The sequence below is a fragment of the Equus caballus genome, chromosome 8 (assembly GCF_041296265.1).
Source record: "Equus caballus isolate H_3958 breed thoroughbred chromosome 8, TB-T2T, whole genome shotgun sequence".
NCBI lineage: Eukaryota > Metazoa > Chordata > Mammalia > Perissodactyla > Equidae > Equus > Equus caballus.
In genome coordinates this window covers 13,230,670-13,250,970 of record NC_091691.1, presented here as the reverse complement: position 1 = coordinate 13,250,970, position 20,301 = coordinate 13,230,670, and the positions used below count along the sequence as shown (strand labels likewise).

Genomic DNA, 20,301 nt, shown 5'->3' with positions numbered 1-20,301 from the left:
CAACAGAAAGTCACCAATAACTCGTGTCTGCTTACACCAGCGGTTCTGCGAGCTGGTTGCACATTGAACCCACCTGGGGAGCTTAGACAACGACTGATATCCTCAGAGAGCCTGATGGGATTTGTCTGGAGTTGGGTCTGGCATCTGGATTTTTTTTTTAAGGCATCTGGGTTTTTGGGAGCTCCCCAGATGATTCTTACGTGCAGCCAGGTTTGAGAACCACTGACTTATATAACCCTCTCCTATAGTATCCCCGTGATTCCCCCCGCCCCGCTTTGTCCCGCCAGGTAACCACCATCCTGCATTTTCTGTAGCGAATGGATTCTTTCCCATCACCCTTCCCTGTTTCCAGCACCAACGACGCTCGCGATCGATCTCCCGCCCACCACGAGGGGGCGCCAGAGAAAAACCACAGCCTCCTTTCTCGGCGCGTCCGGCGTCGCGGGGGAGGCGGCTTGACCCTCGCGGCGCCCCGTCGCCGGCCCGTCGCCCGGGCAACGAGCGGGGAGACCGCGGGCGTTGGTGCCGCGCCGAGCGGAGGGGCGCTGCGGACGCGCGGGGCGTGGTTGCGGCGTGCGGGAGCTGGGGCCGGCGGGCTCTTCGGAAGTGTGAGTCGGAAGGTTGGGGTCACCCGGGAGCCGGGGCCCGCAGAGCCCGGCCGCAGTCGGCCCCGCGCTGGCGGGAACCCCGGCGGGCTTCCGGGGACGCGAGCGCCCGGCGCCTGGCTCCGGCATCCCGTCCTCACTGTAACGCGCTGTGGGCCTGACGCTTTCCTCTGTGTCCCCTTTCGTCAGTGTGCATGTGAGACTGAGAGTGGGATGCGACTTGTTTAGGGAGCAGGGCCCTTGCAGGTGGCCGATGGGGGACCGGAATCCTAAGTTTCTTGACTCCTGGTGCAAAGATTTATTCACCGGCGGCTTACAGGGCAAGGAAGAAATTCTGCCAAGCCGGCCACAGTCTCAAGACAGATCGTAAACTGGCAGCCTCAGGCTAAACTTGCCCCAAAGCTGCAGATGATTCCCCCTCAGCTCCGGAGGACTCTGAGTTTGAGACTTGAACCCAGGCCTATTGGCTTATTTGGCAGGCGTTCCTTAAGCACTGTCATAGCCAGGCACTGCGTAGATCCTGCAGATGCGGGCAGCTTGTGGGTCAGGGGACAAGATGTCCGGAGTGAGACTGCTCTCTGCATTCATGTCTCCAGTTGTGTCCCCAGGTTGCTTTGTGGCCCAGGCGAATTGATCCTTCTCTCTGGGTGGCAGTTTCTCCATCTGTAAGGTGAGGGATCTGCCCTCCATGTAATCCGGAAGACTTGCAGCTGTGACACCTGGGCTAGGCCCCTTCCCGGCCAAAGCCAGGGCCTGTTGGTGCCAACAGGCAGCCTCTTGCAGTCTACAGAGCCTGGGCCCTGGTCTCTGACGACATGAATTAAGATCCCAGCTTTTTTATTTCCTCTGCTTCCTGGCTTTTTGATCTTGGGCAAGTCACTTTGCCTCTTTGAACTTAAGTTTCCTCACCTGCCAAATAATGGGGTGGTTGTAACAATGAAAAAGGTCACAGATGTCAAGAGTTTGGCACATATACATGTTCCTTAAATTGTTATCCCTGTTACTTTAAACAGAGCATCCAAGGCCCTGGTGTGCTTGGTCCAGCGTTGCTAGGACTGGTTCCCTGTCTCGGTCTGCAGTGCCCTTGATGATGTCTGGCCCATAGCTGAGTGCGGTCCAGGCTTATTTAAACCGACGCTTTGCAACCCTGATGGCAAATCATTTTAAAAATGCTCATGCTTGGGGCCCTCACTAAGACTTGTTTGATTTAGTTGGTCTGGAGTAGGGCCCAGGCTCCACCAGGAGATTCCAGTGTGCAGCCAGGCGGGGAGGACCACTTGTGAAAGGGATGAGGCCAAGCTTGTGAGGGTTCCTGGGGTTGCAGCGGGCTCATTTTCCTACCATTGCTTTTCTCCTCAGATGGCACTCCCCACGCTGCCCTCCTACTGGTGCAGCCGGAGGCTCCTGGATCAGCAGATGGCACGACAGCGACAGCGAGAGCAGGAGGCCCGGCTTCGGCAGCAGTGGGACCAGAACAGCCGCTACTTCAGGGTGTCTGACCTCTGCAGCTCCAAACAGGCAGAATGGAGCTCCAAGACCTCCTACCAGCGGAGGTAACTGTGTGGTGACCGCGACTGGACGGAGCTGGGGTCCACCTGGTGGCAGGGGATGTGGCCTTAAGGACCTGGGGAGAGGGGCTTGACAGTATGTTTTCTGGAGGGGTTTGCTGGACAGCATGGATTAGCTGCATGGTGCTTTTCCAACTGGAAATTGAAAAAAAGGTAATCAGTGAAGTAATACTTTTGCAATGAAAAAGAAAACAAGGAGAAGTGTATGTAGAATCCGGAAGTCTCCTTGTAACCCCACAACTCCAGAGAGAACCACAATTAACAGTCTGATGCATGTCCTCTCCTACTTTTTCCCATTTGTGTGTCTATAAACATATACAAATATAAAACAAGATTCTCTAACGCATGGTGTTCTGTGACCTGCCCTCTTCACTTTGGTTGGAGGACACCCTTCCGTGTCAGCGTGTTATGTCCGCCTCAGCCTCTTTTACCCACACAGCAGAGCAGAGCGTTCCACGTGTGGCTGTAACATGATTCACTTATGGCGGGCTCCTCCTCCCCCAGCATGCATGCCTATCAGCGTGAGAAGATGAAGGAGGAGAAGAGGAAGCGTCTGGAGGCCAGGCGGGAGAGGCTCAGGCAGCTTCTGCTGGAGGAGCAGGACTTGCTGGCCAGAGAACTGGAGGAGCTGAGGCTGAGCATGAACTCGCGGGAGAGAAGGATCCGGGAGCAGCACGGGAATCTGAAGTCCGCCCGAGAAGAGCAAAGGAAACTGGTAACTTCTCACAGCCCATTAGGAGGCTGTGGAGCAGGAGCTTGCCCAGCCCGTCAGGGTGGTGCATGCGGGCTCACCCTTGGGCGTTCTGGTCAGATGAGATGGCAGTAACTCTAGAGCCAGCCGGGAAAAGTGCCCACTCTAAGTTGTTCTCCACTTGTGTTTTGCACAAGTCATTGCTATTCTCTTTGGCCCCTTAAATCATTACATCTGAGTTCTTTTTCTTTATTTGAGTTCTATGGTCCCATAAAGCCCTGGGACTAAGGTATTTTATCTTCCAACGTAGTTGTGTGGAATGGTGAGCCCCAGTCTGTGTTTTTAAGCCTGCTGTGTGTTTCAAAGCAGATCTGTAGCTTCTCGGACCCATCTGTAGCCTCAGATTTTGGCCCCCATCATCACCATCGTGGAGTCATTTGTCAGTGCCATCCAGTTCCGCTCAGGCGTCTGGCTCCCAGAGCCGTGGGGGCAGGCGGTCAGGAGGTTCGAAGGGCAGGTGCAGTGGCAGCGTGCCAGCAGAGGAGCTCTGAGCCTGAGCCGACTCTCTTGTGGGTTCTCGAGAATGTGAGTGGATTTGAAGAGCAACGTCAGCCTTCCCTCTTTGTGTTTTCTTGACAGATTGCCGAACAACTTTTGTATGAACACTGGAAAAAGAATGACCCCAAACTTCGAGAGGTGAAAACCAAGGAGACCCCTCCGTTGATTTGCCTAAGTAGATGAAATCATTTTACCATGCTTGCTTTAAACGTGCATCTTGTGCTGGGGTGAAACAGAGGAGGGAACATTTCAGCCCCCTGAAAAGAGCACCACGCAGAAGATCTGGTTCATTCGGTTGTTTAACTCCTGTTTACTGAACTTCTGCTGCACCGTCCACCGTGTGGGCGCGTGGAGATCAGAGGTCGTCCCCACTCTAAAGGAGCTCACGGTCCGGTAGGGGAAGAGTGGGCAGCTTGTTACAGTGCAGCATGCACGGTGCTGGGCAGGCCCGGGAAGATGGGCATCAGGGCAGTGCACCCAGCTCAGTTGGAGGTCAGGGGACATCCCAGAGGAGTTGCTGGGGTGGAGGAGTTTGGAAGGACATGGGGTGTTAACTTGATGGTGTAGAGGTGAGGAAAGGACATTCTAGATTGAGGCAGCCCTGCAAGAATCAGGTCTGAGTCACTCGAGCAGAGCGAGTCCAGGGAGCTACAAGTGGCTGGGGAGCTAGGACATCAGATAGGGAGGGTGTCCCCAGGAGGTGAGGCTGGTGAGGCAGATGGGGCCAGATGTCAGCAGCCTGGTGGGCCTTTCCCTGGAAGCACTGGGGAGTGCCTGATGGTGTTATGAAGCCGGGGCATGGGATTCCAGCTGCATTTTGAGCAGCAGCTCTGGCAGCAGTGTCGAGGTGGGTGGGAAGAGGTGATGCTAGTTGAGGGCAGCTGCAGCGGCCCACGTGAGTGATGGTGGGGCCTGAACTGGGGTGGCAGGAGAAAGGACAGATCTGTAGGACCTGGAGGTAGGGGGAGAGAGGGGGCATTGTGGTTTAGGTGCCATCATTCAGTGGAGATTGGGCCAGAGGGAGCTAATCCCATCACTGATCTCATTAGCTTATTTCAGCTAACAGCTTGTGTGTGCGTTTGGTGGTGGTAATTTACATATTCATAATTCCATGTGGAGATGGCCAGTCTCTGAGCAATGGAGCCATCCAGGGGCTCCGGAGCCTTGTGCAGTTAGCACCAAACTGTGGGAGGACTTTCCCTGGCTATTGGTTGGCCTACGGGGTCCTCCAAAGTCCTTTACTCTGAAAAGTTTATTCAGAACATTCAAGTTAGTTGCAAATGTTCATATTTGTAAGTTGAGAAAGAAAACTTAAACTTGTATAAACAATTTCCTGAACAAAAGCTTTATTGGACAAAGTATTGCAATTCATTTTCTGATCCAAAAGATTCTCTAAACCCAGATCTCTTATTAATAACCCCAAACTTGTTGCATCGAGTAGAGCATGCATCTTTTGATACAGGGAGGTGGTGTTTTCCCAGCTGCTGCTTTGCAGAGGAAGTGTTGGGGAGCCAGGCAGGGGTTGAGTCTGCCCTCACCCGGCTTCTGCGGCCCTGGGCCTGGCGTGCTTTAGGCTGACCAGGTGGCCTTTGAGGTTGTGGTTCCATTTCAGTGTCTGCTGAGCTGTCCCTGCACAACCCCAAGGGGACTTGACTTTGTTCCAGCTCGTGAGACTAGAACTGCCTGCTCCCGTGGTTTTCTAGTTGACTTGCATTCAGACTTATGTATGTTAGGGTCACCGTGTGCTTCTAAGACCCCGGGGCCACTCTGAGTGCTCACAAGGGAAGTCATGGTCACGTTCTGGTGCATGGCGCTGTGCTCCACGGGGAATATCTGTCAGAGGGCCAGTGAGGAAGTTAATACTCTGCCCCTTCTCATCCTCAGATTGAATCGGACCTTCACAAGAAGCATGTGATAAACTCTTGGGAAACGCAGAAAGAAGAAAAAAAACAGGTGTGGCCTGCGACTCTGGAAATAGTCCCACGTGCTATGGTGGGAGACTGTCTCCGTGTCTTTGAATTGTTTCTTGTCTTTAATGTTAATGAGGCCAATCCAGGCATAGACTCTTCCTCAGTTTACTTAAGCCATGTTAAACCTGAACGTGTGTTGCTCTTACATGTACTAGAATCCTGTGTGATCGTTCCCAGGGCAGAATAAGACCAGGTGACCGGGGCTGGTCGATGGTAGTTGGAACGTGTGTCTTAAAGGGCGTTTTTGTTGCTGGAAGTCTCTTTTGCTATAATTTGCCTCATAAACGCTCAACCTTGGCTTACAGCAGCACCTCTGGGGGTCAAAGGCACACCTCCATAACTCATCGCTTTGCGTCCGGGTTCATCTGGGGCAGGCGTTCGTTGAACTGCAGAAGGGGAAGCAGGCTTGCCCTTCTTGAGCCCTTCCTCTGTGCCAGGCATGTGCTGAGGACTCGCCCAGCTTCATCTCTAAGGGAGGCATCACTGGCACGGTTCCCACAGTGATAACCAAGCCCAGGGAGATGCCCCCTCACCCAGGGTCACACTGCTGATCAGTGGCACGGCCTACTCTGGTGTAGACACGTTGGAATAAGGAACTGGGCCCTGGGGCCTGCGGAACGCAGCGGGAGCTGGGTCTTTGCTGGCTGCATGTTGTAGATACTGACCTGGGTTCGTTTGGCCTGTGTAGCAAGAAGCCACAGAAGGGGAAGAGAGGAAGCGGTATGAAAATGAATATGAAACGGCGCGAAGGGAGGCACTGGAACGGATGAAAGCAGAAGAGGAGAGGAGGCAGCTGGAGGGCAAGCTGCAGGCTGAGGCTCTGCTCCGGCAGATGGAGGAGCTGAAGGTGAAGGAGATGGAGGTGAGGGTGAGACCCCGGGCCCCGTGGCCTCCTCTCGTGTGGCCACTTGTTGCTATAAAACGGGCATTTTAACGCTGCTCTAAAGACATCCTCTCGGGGAGAGGTGAGTCTAAGAGATGCAGCAGCACTGGGTTCTCCCTTCTGATAGGTATTTCCATCTCTGGTCTTTGCACACTCCTGGGTTGTATGCCCAGCTTCTAGAACGTTAACACTATGGAGATAATACCTGCTCTTGTAGGTGTGTTTAGAGATCTGCTGTCTGAGAGCCGTCTTAGGACTTGGATTTTCCGGGGTACTAAGTAGACTGGATTTAGTCTGATGTTCTAGCACACAGCTCTCCCCAGCCCTCAGGTTTTGGGTCTTAAGGCATCAACTGGGAGGATCTTTGGTCCAGGAGGCTCTTTTGCAAATACTGTGCAGTTTCCCTGCAGGGGCTGGACTTCCCGTTCAGAGGAGGGGAGCACTCCCCTTCCCGCAGCCTGAATGATTCAAGAACTAGATCCTTAGTGCCCACTACTTATTCTAGGTGCTGAGTGAGCACTGGGCCGGGTGTTAGAGACACCACTGTGAGCAGGATCCACTTTCCTGGCCCTCACAGCAGGAGCAGTGTCAGGTCGGGGAGACATGTTAAATTACAAGAAAGCATGGACCACTACAGGCTCCTGTGGGAGCACGGAGCATGGGGCTCGTCCTTGTCCGCAGGGTTGGGAAAGGCTCTTGCAGAAAATGACTCTGCTGAGATGGGACAAATGAGTGAGTTAAGCTGGGCCCAGGGGCTCAGATCCCAGAGGTGGGAGGGGATTATGATCACCAGGTGGCCGGGCCAGGCGTTGGTGCAAAGTGCCTGCTGAAAATGGACATGAGGAAGGAAGGAAGCTCTGATTCTCCTGACCTGTGTTGGGTTCACTCTCGTTGTAACCACAGGCCACCAAACTGAAGAAGGAGCAGGAGAATCTGTTGAAGCAGCGGTGGGAGCTGGAGAGGCTGGAGGCAGAGAGGAAGCAGATGGCAGCGCTCCGGCAGAAGGCGGAGCTGGGGTGTGTGTGAGAAGGGGGCTCCCTCGGCCGGGCTGCCTGCTTTCTCAGCCTTGCGTTGGCGCCCCTGAAGCCGTAGAGGACACAGGCTGTAGTAAGGAGTGGTCAAACCTCACTCACTTCTTTGTGAGACACTGAAGGCAACCTATATTTTGCTCATTTTTAGACGCTTTTTGAGACATCAGTATAATGTGCAGCTCAATAGACGAACACAGCAGGTCCAAGAGGAGCTGGTAAGTCTGAAGAGGCAGCCTGGCATTTCTTTCTCTCTCTTTTGAAAAACACGTTTCCATTGCTCTGTAATGCGCGCGTTCTGGTACGAACAAAACCACAAAGTGAGATTCTGCTTGAGCAGCTGGCAACCCCCGTGCTCCCCCGAGCTGTCCGTCTTGGTGTGTGTCCGTGTAGACCCACGTGCAGACACACACGGGGAGGTGGTGTTTTGTTTTGTTTGTAAATGTGCTTGGAGTGGCGCTCTCAGCATACGCACCCGACGGTGAGCCTCCAACTCCAAGATCACAGACGCGGGCTGAGCTTGTTCTTCACTGGCTGCCCAGTGTCTGTGTCAGGTGTATCGATGGCTCCCTGGCTGCAGCAGGCTGAGGAGAGGGTGCGAACAGAGCTGTTCTCCTCCACCCTGCCTGTGGCCGTCAGCCCTGCTTGGGTGGCAGTGCCACTGCCACTGCTCCGTCCTTCTGTCGTTCAGCCTTCCCCGGGTACATCCTCCCATCGCCAGGCCTCCAGAGCCCCACATTCATTTACAGCGTTCCGCTGTATGGCATCCATAACAGCCAGTTCCCTGCTCCTGGGCATTGGGGTTGTTTCCGGTTTTTCCCTCTTACCTAACAGCCGCAGGGAGAGTTTCATGCACATATCTTGGTGCGTTTGTGTCTCTGTCATCTATGTTCTTATACATGGAATTGCTGCCAAACTGGCTTCTAAAAATCTGTGTCACCACACGTGTCTGAGGGCAGGGACACACCTGTGGTGGCAGAGGGGCCTTCCTTTAGGCAGAGAAGAGCTCCTGGGCCTCTGCAGGGTGGTTTTATTTTTTATTTTTGTTTTTTAATTTTTTTGAGGAAGATCAGCCCTGAGCTAACATCTCCTGCCATTCCTCCTCTTTCTTGCTGAGGAATACTGGCCCTGAGCTAACATCCATGCCCATCTTCCTCTATATGTGGGATGCCTGCCACAGCATGGCTTGACAAGCAGTGTGTAGGTCCACCCCCAGGATCCAAACCGGCAAACCCGGGCTGCCCAAGGGGAACGTGCAAGCTTAACTGCTAACGCTACTGGGCCAGCGCCAGGGTCATTTAAAACCATCCCTAGGTGATTCCACCCTGACTTTTTGGAAACATCCCAACGTCTTCCCATCTTTCTGTGGAGAACATTTGGAAGCATCATGAGTGTCTCCAGCAGGAGCGGGAGGCTGTGGCTGCAGAAGGGCGGGCTCCACACCACACCCACCGTGCCTCCTCCTCCTTCCTCTAGGAGGCAGACAAGCGCATCCTGCAGGCTCTGCTCGAGAAGGAGGATGAGAACCAGCGTGCGCACTTGGCCCGGCGGGAGCAGGCCCTGGCTGACGTGGCGTGGATGAAGCAGGTCATCGAGGAGCAGCTGCAGCTGGAGAGGGAGCGGGAGGCAGAGCTGCAGATGCTGTTGAGGTGAGAGGCGGCAGCTCTCTGGGCCAGACACTCCCGGCCCCTCCTCTGGTACCTTGGATCCCGCGGGCACTGTGAGGGCCGCCTGTTGTTATTGAAACACCTGTCCATGTTAATCAGTCCATCATCCATGTGGAGCACATCTTTGCTGATGGACTTGGCTTGTAGGGGTGTTTCCTTTAGGTTATTTAAGGTGGAAATCATTAGGGTTTAGAGTAAGGATCTGTTCATCTAAAATCTTAAATTTGAAAGGAGATTGTTATACATTATGGAAATGTTGAATGCTTCTTAGGTCTGTATAAATGGGTCTGGATCCTAAAAATCTAGTAGATTGAAATAATCGAATAACAGGTAACACTTATTAAGCACCTATTGTGTGCCAAACACTGCGTTAAGATAATCCTGATCTTATTTAATCCTGACCTCCAGCCAAGTGGTAGGTCACAGAGAGTGGAGGAGGTCACTCACTTGCTCTAGGCCACAGGGCGATCTGGCAGTGACCCCAGGAGCAAGGTGACAGAGCTCAGGCACCAGCAGTGCTCCTCTCCCCGTCCAGGGTCCTGAGGGTGTCATTTACCTCAGCGTTGAAATGGCCTGGGTGCAAGTCTTCACAAGGGCTCTGTGTAAGGAGTATCGAGGAAGGGGAGTTAAAGTGTCTCCTGTAGTAACGCTTTCTGTGCAGCTGTCCGTGATTGTAATCCGGTAAAAGTCTGTGTGGAGAACTCTGCTTGAAGGTCGGCCCCCAGAAGATGTCTGCTGCCTCGTGCTGTGGAACCCTGTTGGTTCTTTCGTCCTCTTCTGCCATGGGTGGTGGCAAGGAGCCTGCTGTCAGCCGCTTTGTGTCTCCCCAGGGAGGAGGCCAAGGAGATGTGGGAAAAGAGAGAGGCAGAGTGGGCCCGAGAGAGGAGCGCGCGGGACAGACTGATGAGCGAGGTAATCCGGGCTGCGACAGGCGTGCGTGTGCTGGCTGGTCCCCGGGCAGGGGTCTGGGAGTTAGCGGCCACACACTGACCCCGCCAAATGTTCTGCTTATTTCAAATGGACTTTTAATATCATTATAAAAGTAATGTAAGCTTATTAGAAAAAATTCAGGAGTACAGAAAAGTGAGAATAAAATTCACGCAGACCCCGTAGTCTCCATAGCCGCGATCACTCTTTCCTTCTGTCTTCTGTTTCCACGCGTACTGTTTTTCTCCATGTTTTTATTATACTGTGCTATTGGATTTCACGCATTCTAACACACTGTCACCTCTTCTTTGTGAATACCGCTTTGATGGCTGCATAACATATCACCACATGGGTATGCTCTAGTTTGTTTATTCCACCCCCCTCTTGTGACTATTCTGTTTTTTCCCTAATTTTGAGCCACTGTAAGAAACACTGCAGTGAACCTCTTGGTGCATAAGGCTTCTCCATATTTAGGATTTTTTTTTCTTGGGGTGCGTAACCAGAAGTGGACTAAAAATCATAGCTGTTCTATTTGTCAGTATTTAAGTAATGCATATAAGAAACACCCCAATTAAAAGGGAGTCTTTTGGGGGAAAAGTCTTCATTATCCATGTATTGAAAGTTATCTTAAAGAGGTCTGAAATGGAAATATACTTTGTGCATGTCAGTATGCTACATTCTGGAATCCGTGGCAGTCGGGTCCCAATTAGTGCTTTTTCACTTTTGTGAACACCAGATATTCTCCAGTATCTTCTGATTTTCCCCATTTAAAATGTTCCTCCTGTTGTAGCCGCTTTTCGTGTTCCCTCCAGAGAGTGTAACTGTTGGGTGCGGCAGGTGGCTTCCAGCCGTTCCTGGTTCCTGAGTGCTGACCGGAGTCTGGGCTGGTGGTGGGCTGTGACCCTGCTTCACACGCAGCAGGTTCTGCTGCTCTGAGCAGTCAGTTTAAATCCAGAAGGTGGGGGGATGACGCAGCCTCTCCTGCTGTCCTCTGGCTGGCTGAGGCTTCTTTCTAGGACCTCCTGATAGGAGTGGGAGTCACCTTTACTATTCTGTGCCCTCGGGGAGGGATCCATCCCTGCCTCCTGACTTGTGGGCTCAGCTGTCCCTCCGTAACACACCACCTGCATAGATTTGTGTGTGCTGGCCGTGGGTGGGAAACGGAGCCCACGTTGTTTTGACTGAGTCCTGTAGTCTGGGCTTGCCTTCGTCGGGCGTATTTAGGCCTGAGGCTGAGGATTAGCTGGGTCTTGGTGTAGCTCCAGCTGCAGCCTGTTCACGGCTGCTAGAACAGGTGCCTGTTAGTGTTAAAATAAAATCTCTCTTGATTTCTGCTGAGGATAGGTTCTGACAGGGAGACAACAACAAATACAAGAAAAGATTGAACAAAACCGACGGGCGCAAGAGGAATCCCTAAGACACAGGGAGCACCTTATTCAAAACCTTGAGGAGGCAAGAGAGTCAGCTCGCCGTGAGAAGGAGGAGAGTGAAGAACTGAAATCGGCCAGGAGACAGGAGCTGGAAGCCCAGGTGGGGCTAAGCCCGCGGGTGGGGTCGGCCTCCGCAAGGGGAGGGAGAGCTGCCGGCAGCAGGCCTCATCACGGCCCAGCACTCAGAGACCCTTGACTGACTTCACAGCCTGGCACTAGGCCCTTGTCCAGGACGCCCGCCTTTGAGAGCTCAGAGCGTCCCTGTTCCAGCTGGAACCCTGAGTCTCCGGACTCTATGCAGTGCAGACTCCAGCTCCCCTGTCACACAGGGCGCAGGCTGTCGTGACCGGGCAGCATCTCTTTTTCCTGTCTGCATCTGTAAGCATTGGGCTCACTGGGCCACAGGTCTGTTTATTCAATTCAGTACCTGATGTGTAAGACACAGTCTTCTTCCAAACACGTGGCCACATCGAGAGCTGTCTGCAAGGTCCATATGACCACACACGGAACGTTTCCAACACTGCAAATGCCCTTCCTGTTTATTGGCACCTGCCATCACTATTACGTAGCTCTGACTCTCCAGCCAGGGTAGACCACAGGCTCTCCCTCCTGATGAGAGGCAGGGCTCTGCCCCAGGGGCTTTGTCTCGGGGTGACTTTGCTCTTGGTGCCCAGGTCGCAGAGCGCCAGCTGCAGGCGTGGGAAGCAGACCAGCAGGAGGAGGAGGAGGAAGAGGAGGCCAGGCAGGCAGAGCAGCTCACCGACGCCCTGCTGCAGCAGGAGGCGAAGACGATGGCCCAGCAGGGCTACCGGCCCAAGGTAGGGAGCCTGCAGGTGACGGGCCACCAGCCGAGCCACTCAGCCTGGCCCCTGCTCTTCCAGGCCCGTTCACAGCCCTGTGCTCAGCTCTGCTTCCCAGCCAGCTCGGATTCTTCCTGGCTCCTCTTCTCCTGTATTTCTCCTTTCTCGACTAGTGGGGAACTTCAGCACGGGCCCCTTGTTGGGCCTCAAATGGCCTTTGAGGTGATCTTGTGCTGGCTCCTGCCACTGCAGCCCAAAGGCTGAGGTCCTGACTGCTGAGTTGTGTACCTGTCGACCCCATTTGGGACAAAGGGCAATCTAAGAAGAGCTTTGGCACAGCTGGCCAGAGGTGAAGGAGCAGAGGTACTAGGTCCTCACTGTCTAGGCAGCGCAGCCCAGGTGAACAGGGGGCCTGGTTCCCTTCCTCTCCTCCTCTGGCACCTCCAGCTGCCCTCTCTGTTGTCTGATCCTCTCCTTCCATCTTTCTCTGTCTCTTGAAGTACTTTGAGTGACCCCTTGTGCAGGGCACTTTGGGGAGCACAGAGAAGCAAAGGTTGTCACTCCTGCTCCGAGGAAGCTGATGACTAATGCACCTGGGAACTGACCGAGGGCCCAGCAGGCATGTGGCCCCGCCCCTCCTTTACCAGGGCCCCTCTGGCCACCCTGGCGCTCCCAAGTGCTGCAAGAGAAAGGGGCTGGCTCTTCTGTGGTCGGATCACTCTGGGAAGCCAGTGAAACAAACAGAGCTGGTACTACACCTGCTGCAGCACGTTACTGTCCCAACTGGCCGGGCTCTCGAGGTGCAGGGAACAGCATTTTCTACACTCACTTGAGCATGGATCAGTGAGTGTCACAGGGAGTGTGAAAAAGTTACTTGGGGCTGGTACTTAAAAAAAAAAAAAACAAGTCAGAGGCTGGCCCGGTGGCGCAGCAGTTAAGTTCGCATGTTCTGCTTTGGCAGCCCGGGGTTCACCAGTTCGGATCCTGGGTGTGGACATGGCGCCGCTTGGCAAGCCATGCTGTGGTAGGCGTCCCACATATAAAGTAGAGGAAGATGGGCATGATGTTAGCTCAGGGCCAGTCTTCCTTAGCAAAAAGAGGAGGATTGGCAGCAGATGTTAGTCACAAGGTGCCTCATATATGGCTTAGGGTCAAAGCTTTCTCAGCTCTAAATGAAAACAGCCATTTACATTGTGGTTTGAGCTCTTTCTTAAAATGGGATTAATTCCCAAAGCTCCAGAGACTGCTGATCTGATCAGTCTTACGATTTTTCTTTCCTCAGCCTTACGGACATCCCAGAATTGCCTGGAACTGACTTCGCTGGTACTGTAAGCGCAGCACGCAAGGATGCCGAGACCTTTGATATGCAGCCGCGGTTTTAGTGTCCCATTCTAGTGTTCAGGTCACTGTGGACTAGTTCAGCTAGCCTGTTCAGGTCCATGACTAAACGGAGCCAGGGTGTGGCCAGACTTGGAGGAGTCGTGGATGTGCAGCACCCAGCTGGAGGCCCTTTCCTGCCTTCTTATCCAAGAGAGGGGCTTTTCTAGTCACACGCTGACGGTGCTGTCACACAGTCATGTAATATATTTATAAATAATGTAAGAGTCTAAATCAGTGCCAGAAGTTACAAGTTTTATTCCAGAGATACAGTTTCTTGTCATCTTACCCTAATCGTCAACCTCCAGTGAAGATCCAGCTAGAGATAAGAGGGAAGTTTTTCACTTTTTAAAATTGCCATTTAACTGTAACGGTTCTATTGAAAAACTCGTAAGTCTTGGCGCAGTTTATTTCAGGGTTTACTAATCTAGTGGTCCCAAAAGGATCACTTCTTGTTTTCTAGAAGAGAAGAACTAGAAGCCCTGAGACAGTGTGATGTGGGCTCTGGACGCTTTCTGGAAAGGTGGTGAGAAGTGAGTCTTTCCTCCTTTTGGAGCATTTAGGTAGAATTTCCATAGAGCACTGTGTGTAGGGGGGAGTGATCCCAACCTGTATGTTACTGAGCCTCGAAGGTCACTTGGATGGCTGGCCTTTCAGTGTGACCCTCCGGACCTCTGCTGTCTTGGGAAGGTCTCAGCTACAAGCAGCCTTCCTGGATTTATGTGCCCAGAGGAAGGGGCATTGAACCTGAAGAAACTAGATCAGACTCAGCCACAGATCAGCCAAAAATTTCTCTTCCCACTGTTGATCAGTGGGATATAGTTCTAGATTAATCTCTACAAATAGCTACAAATTCCTTGCAGCAATAATCGTATTTTTATGACTTGTATTTTTTATATTCTCCCTCTGAGGTTTCAGTTTTCACTATATTGTGTTCTAGATTTCATATCTCAGTAAATTACAGCTAATTACAGGGCTATGTTCCATGGTTATTAAAAACCAGTTTATTAAAAATTCCTGTGTCTAAGAGCTGCCTTGCCTTTCATTTCAATGTGCTATAAAAACGAACTGAGCTGCACACTGCATCCTTACTCAGTTTTCATTTTCTTGCCTTGAATTTCGTTGGATCCGATCCCCTGAGCACCACTTTCCTTGTACATGCTCCTGTTTACTTCCCGGTTCTGACATTCTTATTTGTGGAATAGAGTTCTGGTTTGATGGCATTGCTTCCAGGCTTGTTACTGATGCTTTTATTAATTGCTGCAAAGTGGGTTGTGTAGAATGATAGATTTTGGCCGATTTAATCGACAGCTCCTACAGGTGTGGATATTTTCTATGACTGGTCGCATTTTCTAGATTATATTCATTTTTCTTTGGGAAATGGTGTTGTCTCTCCTTTCATTTCCACTGGAGTCTCTTCTGATTCCCACGGGGAATTATTAGCGGCCATATATTGTCTTAGCTCCAGCACAGAATCAATGTGGACAGCATGCCTGGTAAATAGGCACTCAAATGTTTACTGAACATTTTTTATTTCTTTGGATTTCTTGTTTTTGAGGCCTGCTGGTAATCTTCCTTATTGGCATTAAAAATTTTATTACATTGGTTCTCTACTCTCATTTACTTAAATGTTTCCTCTCTAATCTGGGCTAAAATATTTGTTTCTAAATTTTCAGCTCCCACTGTCTTCCTATTTCTGGTTTGGCACATACTCCTCATACCTCATATATAGTTTGATTGTGTTGTGATTATATATATGTATATTGGTTTTATTGTTTTTAAGCACCTTTTTCTACTTACTGTAAAATTAATGATTTATAGATTATTCTTCAGCGTACTCTTATATAAAGTTCAATTCCATTAGAACAGATGGTGTTGAAGCCACTACTAACATAAAAGATTCTTATTTTGTTCTTTCTGTAAACGATTTTTACTCTTTCTGCTCATTCAGCACATACCCTCTCTAGGGAGGATGCAGTGCTGGGCCTGGGGAAGTTGCAGCGCTGAACAAGAACAGTGACAGCAATCAAACCAGCACCCGGACGAGCAGACGTCACTGTCAGGCATGGAGCCAGCTGTCACTCGTGGGACTGAAGGGACCATTTGTGCAATAAGTATAATTCAGTACATCCCTATCTTTTTATGGATATAATGAATATTTTTTCACAATCTGGGTTTGTAGGTAGTTTTCAGTGTTTATAAAATCATTATAATGCTTTCAAAAGCGTTAGCATTAACAGTGCTTGCTGACCTTGATGAAATTTAGCCGTGAAGCCACGTGGAGTCTGAGAGAGTCTGATATTGTAATATCTTCATTTTAGGGGGCATTTACTTTATGACTTAATATTATGACACTCGCAAGTTCTAAAATGTAAAAACAATTACCTCAAAGGATATAAACGTGATATTTTAACTTAATTTTTTTAGAGCAGTTTTAGGTTCACAGCAAAATTGAGAGGAAGGTACAGAGATTTCCCATATACCTCCTGCCCCCACACATGCGTAGCCTCATTTGTCACCACCATCCCCACTAGAGTGGGACATTCTTTAAATTGATAAACCTACATCGACACATCATAATCACCCAAAGTCCATGGTGTACATTATGGTTCACTCTTGATGTATATTCTGTGCATTTGGACAAATGGACAATGACATGCATCCATCATTATGGTATCATACACCGTATTTTCACTGCCCTAAAAATCCTCTGTGCTCTGCCTATTCGTTCTTCACTCCAACCCCTAACAATCACTGATCTTTTTCATTCTCCTTATTTTCCTTTTCCAGAGTGTCATATACCTGGAATCATACAGTATGCAGCCTTTTCAGATAGGCTTCTTTGACACGGTAATATGCATTTAAGTTTCCTCCATGTCTTTTCATGGCTTGATAGCTCATTTCTTTTTAGTGCTGAATAACATTCCATTGTCTGGATGGACCACACTTTGTTTATCCATTCTCCTACTGAAGGACATCTTGGTTGATTCCTAGTTTTGGCAATTATGAATAATGCTGCTAAAAAGATCTGTGTGCAGATTTTTGTGTGGACATAAGTTTTCAGCTCCTTTAGGTAAATACCAAGGAGTGTGATTGCTGGATCATATGGTGAGAGCATGTTTAGTTTTGTAAGAAACCACTGGAGTTCTTCCAAAGTGGCTGTGCCATGTTGCAGTCCCACCAGCAGTGTGTGAGCGTTCTGGTTGCTCCACATCCTTGCCAGCATTTAGTGTTGTCAGTGGTCCACATTTTGGCCATTCTAATAGGTGTGTGGTAGTATCTCATTTTAATTTGTGTTTTCCTGATGACAAATGATATGGAGCATCTTTTCCTATGCTTATTTGCCATCTGTGTATCTTCTTTGGTGAGGTGTCTGTTAAGGTCTTTGGCCCATTTTTAAAATCAGGTTGCTTGTTTTCTTTCTTTCTTTTTTTTTTTTTAAAGTATGCTTTTTGGTGAGGAAGATTGGCCCTGAGCTAACATCTGTTGCCAATCTTCCTTTTTTTTCCTCCCCAAAGCCCCAGTACATAATTTTATATCCTAGTTGTAAGTCATTCTAGTTCTTCCATGTGGGACGCCGCCACAGCGTGGCTTGACAAGCAGTGTGTAGGTCCACACCCAGGATCTGAACCAGCAAACCCTGGGCTACCGATGCAGAGCATGTGAACTTAACCACTTGGCCACTGGGCTGGCCCCTGCTTGTTTTCTTATTGTTGACTTTTAAGCATCTTTGCATATTATGGATAACAGTCCTTTATTAGATGGGTCTTTTGGCAGATATTTTCTACTTGACCTACTATATTGGCTAGAACTTCTAGTACGGTGTTGAAAAGGAGTGGTGTGAGGGGACATCTTTGCCTTGTACCTGGTCTTAGTGGGAAAGCTTCAAGTTTCTAACCATTAGGTATGATAGTAGCTGTCATTTTTGTGTAGTTTTTTTTTTTCTGGGAAAGATTCACCCTGAGCTAACATCTGTTGCCAGTCTTCCTCTCTCTTTGCCCCAAAAGATGGTCCTTTGAAAAGATCAATAAAATCAATAAGCCTCTAGCCAGGCCAAGAAAAAAAAGAGAGGATACAAATTGCTGGTATCAGAAATGAAGAGGGGACATCACTACAGGTCCCTTAGACATGAAAAGGATAATAAAAGAATACTATGAACAACTCTATGCCCACAAATTTGATAACCTAGATGAAATGGACCAATTCCTTGAAAGACACCATCTGTTAATATTCACACAAGAAGAAATAGACAATCTGAATAGTCCTCTATCTATTGAAGAAATTGAATCATGTTGCTGGCTTGTGCCTCCTGAGACAAACTGAGCATTCTGGCTTATATGTACATTTCTTGCTCCTTCTGGGGTGACAATACAAATGGGGTTCTTTGGGCACTTCTGCAGAGTGACTTGGCCTTTGCCACTTGTAACCTGTGGAGTACCAGCCTTTAGGCCCAGGCCTCTCGTCACCACCCAGGCCCTTCCTAGGTGATGTGAGCCAGGCCTCTGGCTTCCGGCACCATCAACTCCTGGATCTAGTCCAGACTCATATCCACCACCACCTTGACATCTCCACTATATGTCCAAAGGTGCCTCAAACTCTGTGCAGCAAGACTATGAAATGCTCTCTCCTAAACTCCCATATTAGAAAAAACAGCAGCAGCCATCTGGCCCTTCTCCAGTGTGCTCAGATAACTGAACGGCACCATCCATCCTGCCAGCTGCAGGAGCCATGAGCCGAGGGGCACTGAGTCCTGCTGCTTTGACCTCCTGAAATCTCCGAGTCTATCCACTTTGCTCCCTCTCACCACCATCTGTGACGGCTACCACTGTCTTCTGTCTGAAGTCACCCATCCACCTCACTTTTTCCTCCATCCTGCAGTCAGAGATCTTTCACAGACACATACCTGAAGTGGAAATCTTCCACCTTCTTCAGTGGTGTCCCTCTGCACTTAGGACCAAGACTCAAATGCTTTCCTGGCCTACCAGGCCCATACCAGCTGGCCCTCCAGGAGACCCCCATCCCCCGAATGTGCCACACTGCCTCCTGGTCCAGGAAATAGAAGTAACAATCAGATTGGTACAAAGATGTTCCTCACAGCATTATTTACAGAAGCAAAAATTGATAGTGTAGATGTTCAACACTGGGAGGCTGTTTGAATTTGGCATATTATGCAGTGCATTAAAATGAAATCCTTGAAAATTTTTTTAAAACTTCTGGAGAAATGTTCATGCTGTGTTAAAAAGTTCAAAAGCAGTATTTATAATTTCGTTTTTAAGGAAACAAAATGTTACTCTGTGGTTATTTCTAAAGGTTGGGATAATGGGTATTTTTAATTTGGGTGCTTTTTTTTTTTTTTTTTTGAGGAAGATTAGCCCTGAGCTAACATCTGCCAATCCTCCTCTTTTTGCTGAGGAAGACTAGCTCTGAGATAACATCCGTACCCATCTTCCTCTACTTCATATGTGGGACGCCTACCACAGTATGGCTTTGCCAAGCAGTGCCATGTCCGCACCTGGGATCCGAACCAGTGAACCCCAGGCTGTTGAAGCAGAATGTGTGCACTTAACTGCTATGCCACCAGGCCGGCCCTGGGTGCTTTTCTATATTTTACAGAGAACACAACCTTTGAAATGAGAGGAAAATGTTATTTAAAAAATAAAGAAAAAGGGGACCCAGCCCCATGGCCTAGTGGTTAAGTTCAGGGCCCTCTGTTTCAGCAGCCCAGGTTTGGTTCCTGGGCCCAGACCTACACCACTCAGTGGCAGCCATGCTGTGGCAGCTACCCATGTACAAAATAGAGGAAGACTGGCACAGATATTAGCTCAAGGCCAATCTTCCTCAAATGAAAAAAAGAAGAAGAATGGCAAAGGATGTTAAAACAAGGTGAATCTTCCTCAGCAAAAAAATAAAAAGGCAAATACTAGAGATAATTAAAACCACCAGATAAGACTAAACTAAACAACTCAGCCTCTGTTCCTTAAGGAGATAATTCCAAAAATTAAGGACCCACTCCAAAATATGGGTGTGGGAGGTTTCTGGTCAGAGCACAGTCCTACGATGGTCTCAGGGGGCCCTCCCCAGGACCTTGGTCACTGAACAACTTAGATGGGTGTTATGCAAAAAGCCAATTTCAGGGGTCATGTGCTGTATGATTCCATTTATATAACTTTCTGGAAAGGACAAAATTATAGAAATGGAGAAGAGATTTGTGGTTGCCAGAGGAGAGAGGGTGATTCTAAGGGGACAGCAGGAGGGAGAAGTCTGGGGAGGCAGCAGGTCTGTATCTTCATTGCGGTGGTGACAGGAACCTACACGTGTGAGAGAACGGCATAGAACTACACACACACAGACAGGAGTGCGTGTACATCTGTGATGTCTGACTCAGGTCTGTGATTGTACCAATATCGTGTCCTGACTGTGGTACTGTACGACAGTGACGTAAGATGTCACCATCGGGGAAACCGAGTGAAGGGCGCAGGGGCCTCTCTACTACTTCTGCAACTATTTTGTGAATCTGTGATTATTTCAAAATAAAACATAATAGTAATCTAGAGTAGGGGAGGTTTCTTAAGACACAACGAACACTAACCAAAGGAGAAGATTGACAAATTTGACTACATTAAAAAAGCTTATCTTCAAAAGACACCTAAGAGAGGAAAAAGACATGCTCCACAGGGAAAAGGATGTTTGTAACAGAAAATCAACAAAGGACTAGTGATCAGAACATTTTTTTTTTTTTTTTACCATCTTTTATCATACAAATTTATTACAATATTGTTGACTATATTCCCTATGCT

At 49.5% G+C, this 20,301-nt stretch overlaps 1 protein-coding gene across 2 annotated transcripts; it reads left to right on the top strand.

Annotated features, from left to right (window-relative positions):
* Positions 1 to 393: 393 nt before the first annotated feature.
* Positions 394 to 20,057, top strand: TCHP (trichoplein keratin filament binding). Of its 2 annotated transcripts, XR_290700.4 has the most exons (14): positions 445 to 608; positions 1,965 to 2,158; positions 2,678 to 2,888; positions 3,504 to 3,560; positions 5,307 to 5,375; positions 6,081 to 6,254; positions 7,179 to 7,291; positions 7,455 to 7,521; positions 8,780 to 8,952; positions 9,801 to 9,882; positions 11,242 to 11,427; positions 12,002 to 12,145; positions 13,410 to 14,037; positions 15,456 to 20,057. XR_290700.4 is itself a non-coding variant. In XM_001500493.5 (13 exons), the coding sequence occupies exons 2-13, from the start codon at positions 1,965 to 1,967 to the stop codon at positions 13,440 to 13,442; spliced, it is 1,503 nt and encodes a 500-aa protein (XP_001500543.2). In that variant the 5' UTR covers positions 394 to 608; the 3' UTR covers positions 13,443 to 14,533. The 2 variants fall into 2 exon arrangements, 1 of the variants encoding a protein (XP_001500543.2); XM_001500493.5 differs by lacking the exon at positions 15,456 to 20,057 and having other exon boundaries at positions 394 to 608; positions 13,410 to 14,533.
* Positions 20,058 to 20,301: the final 244 nt, after the last annotated feature.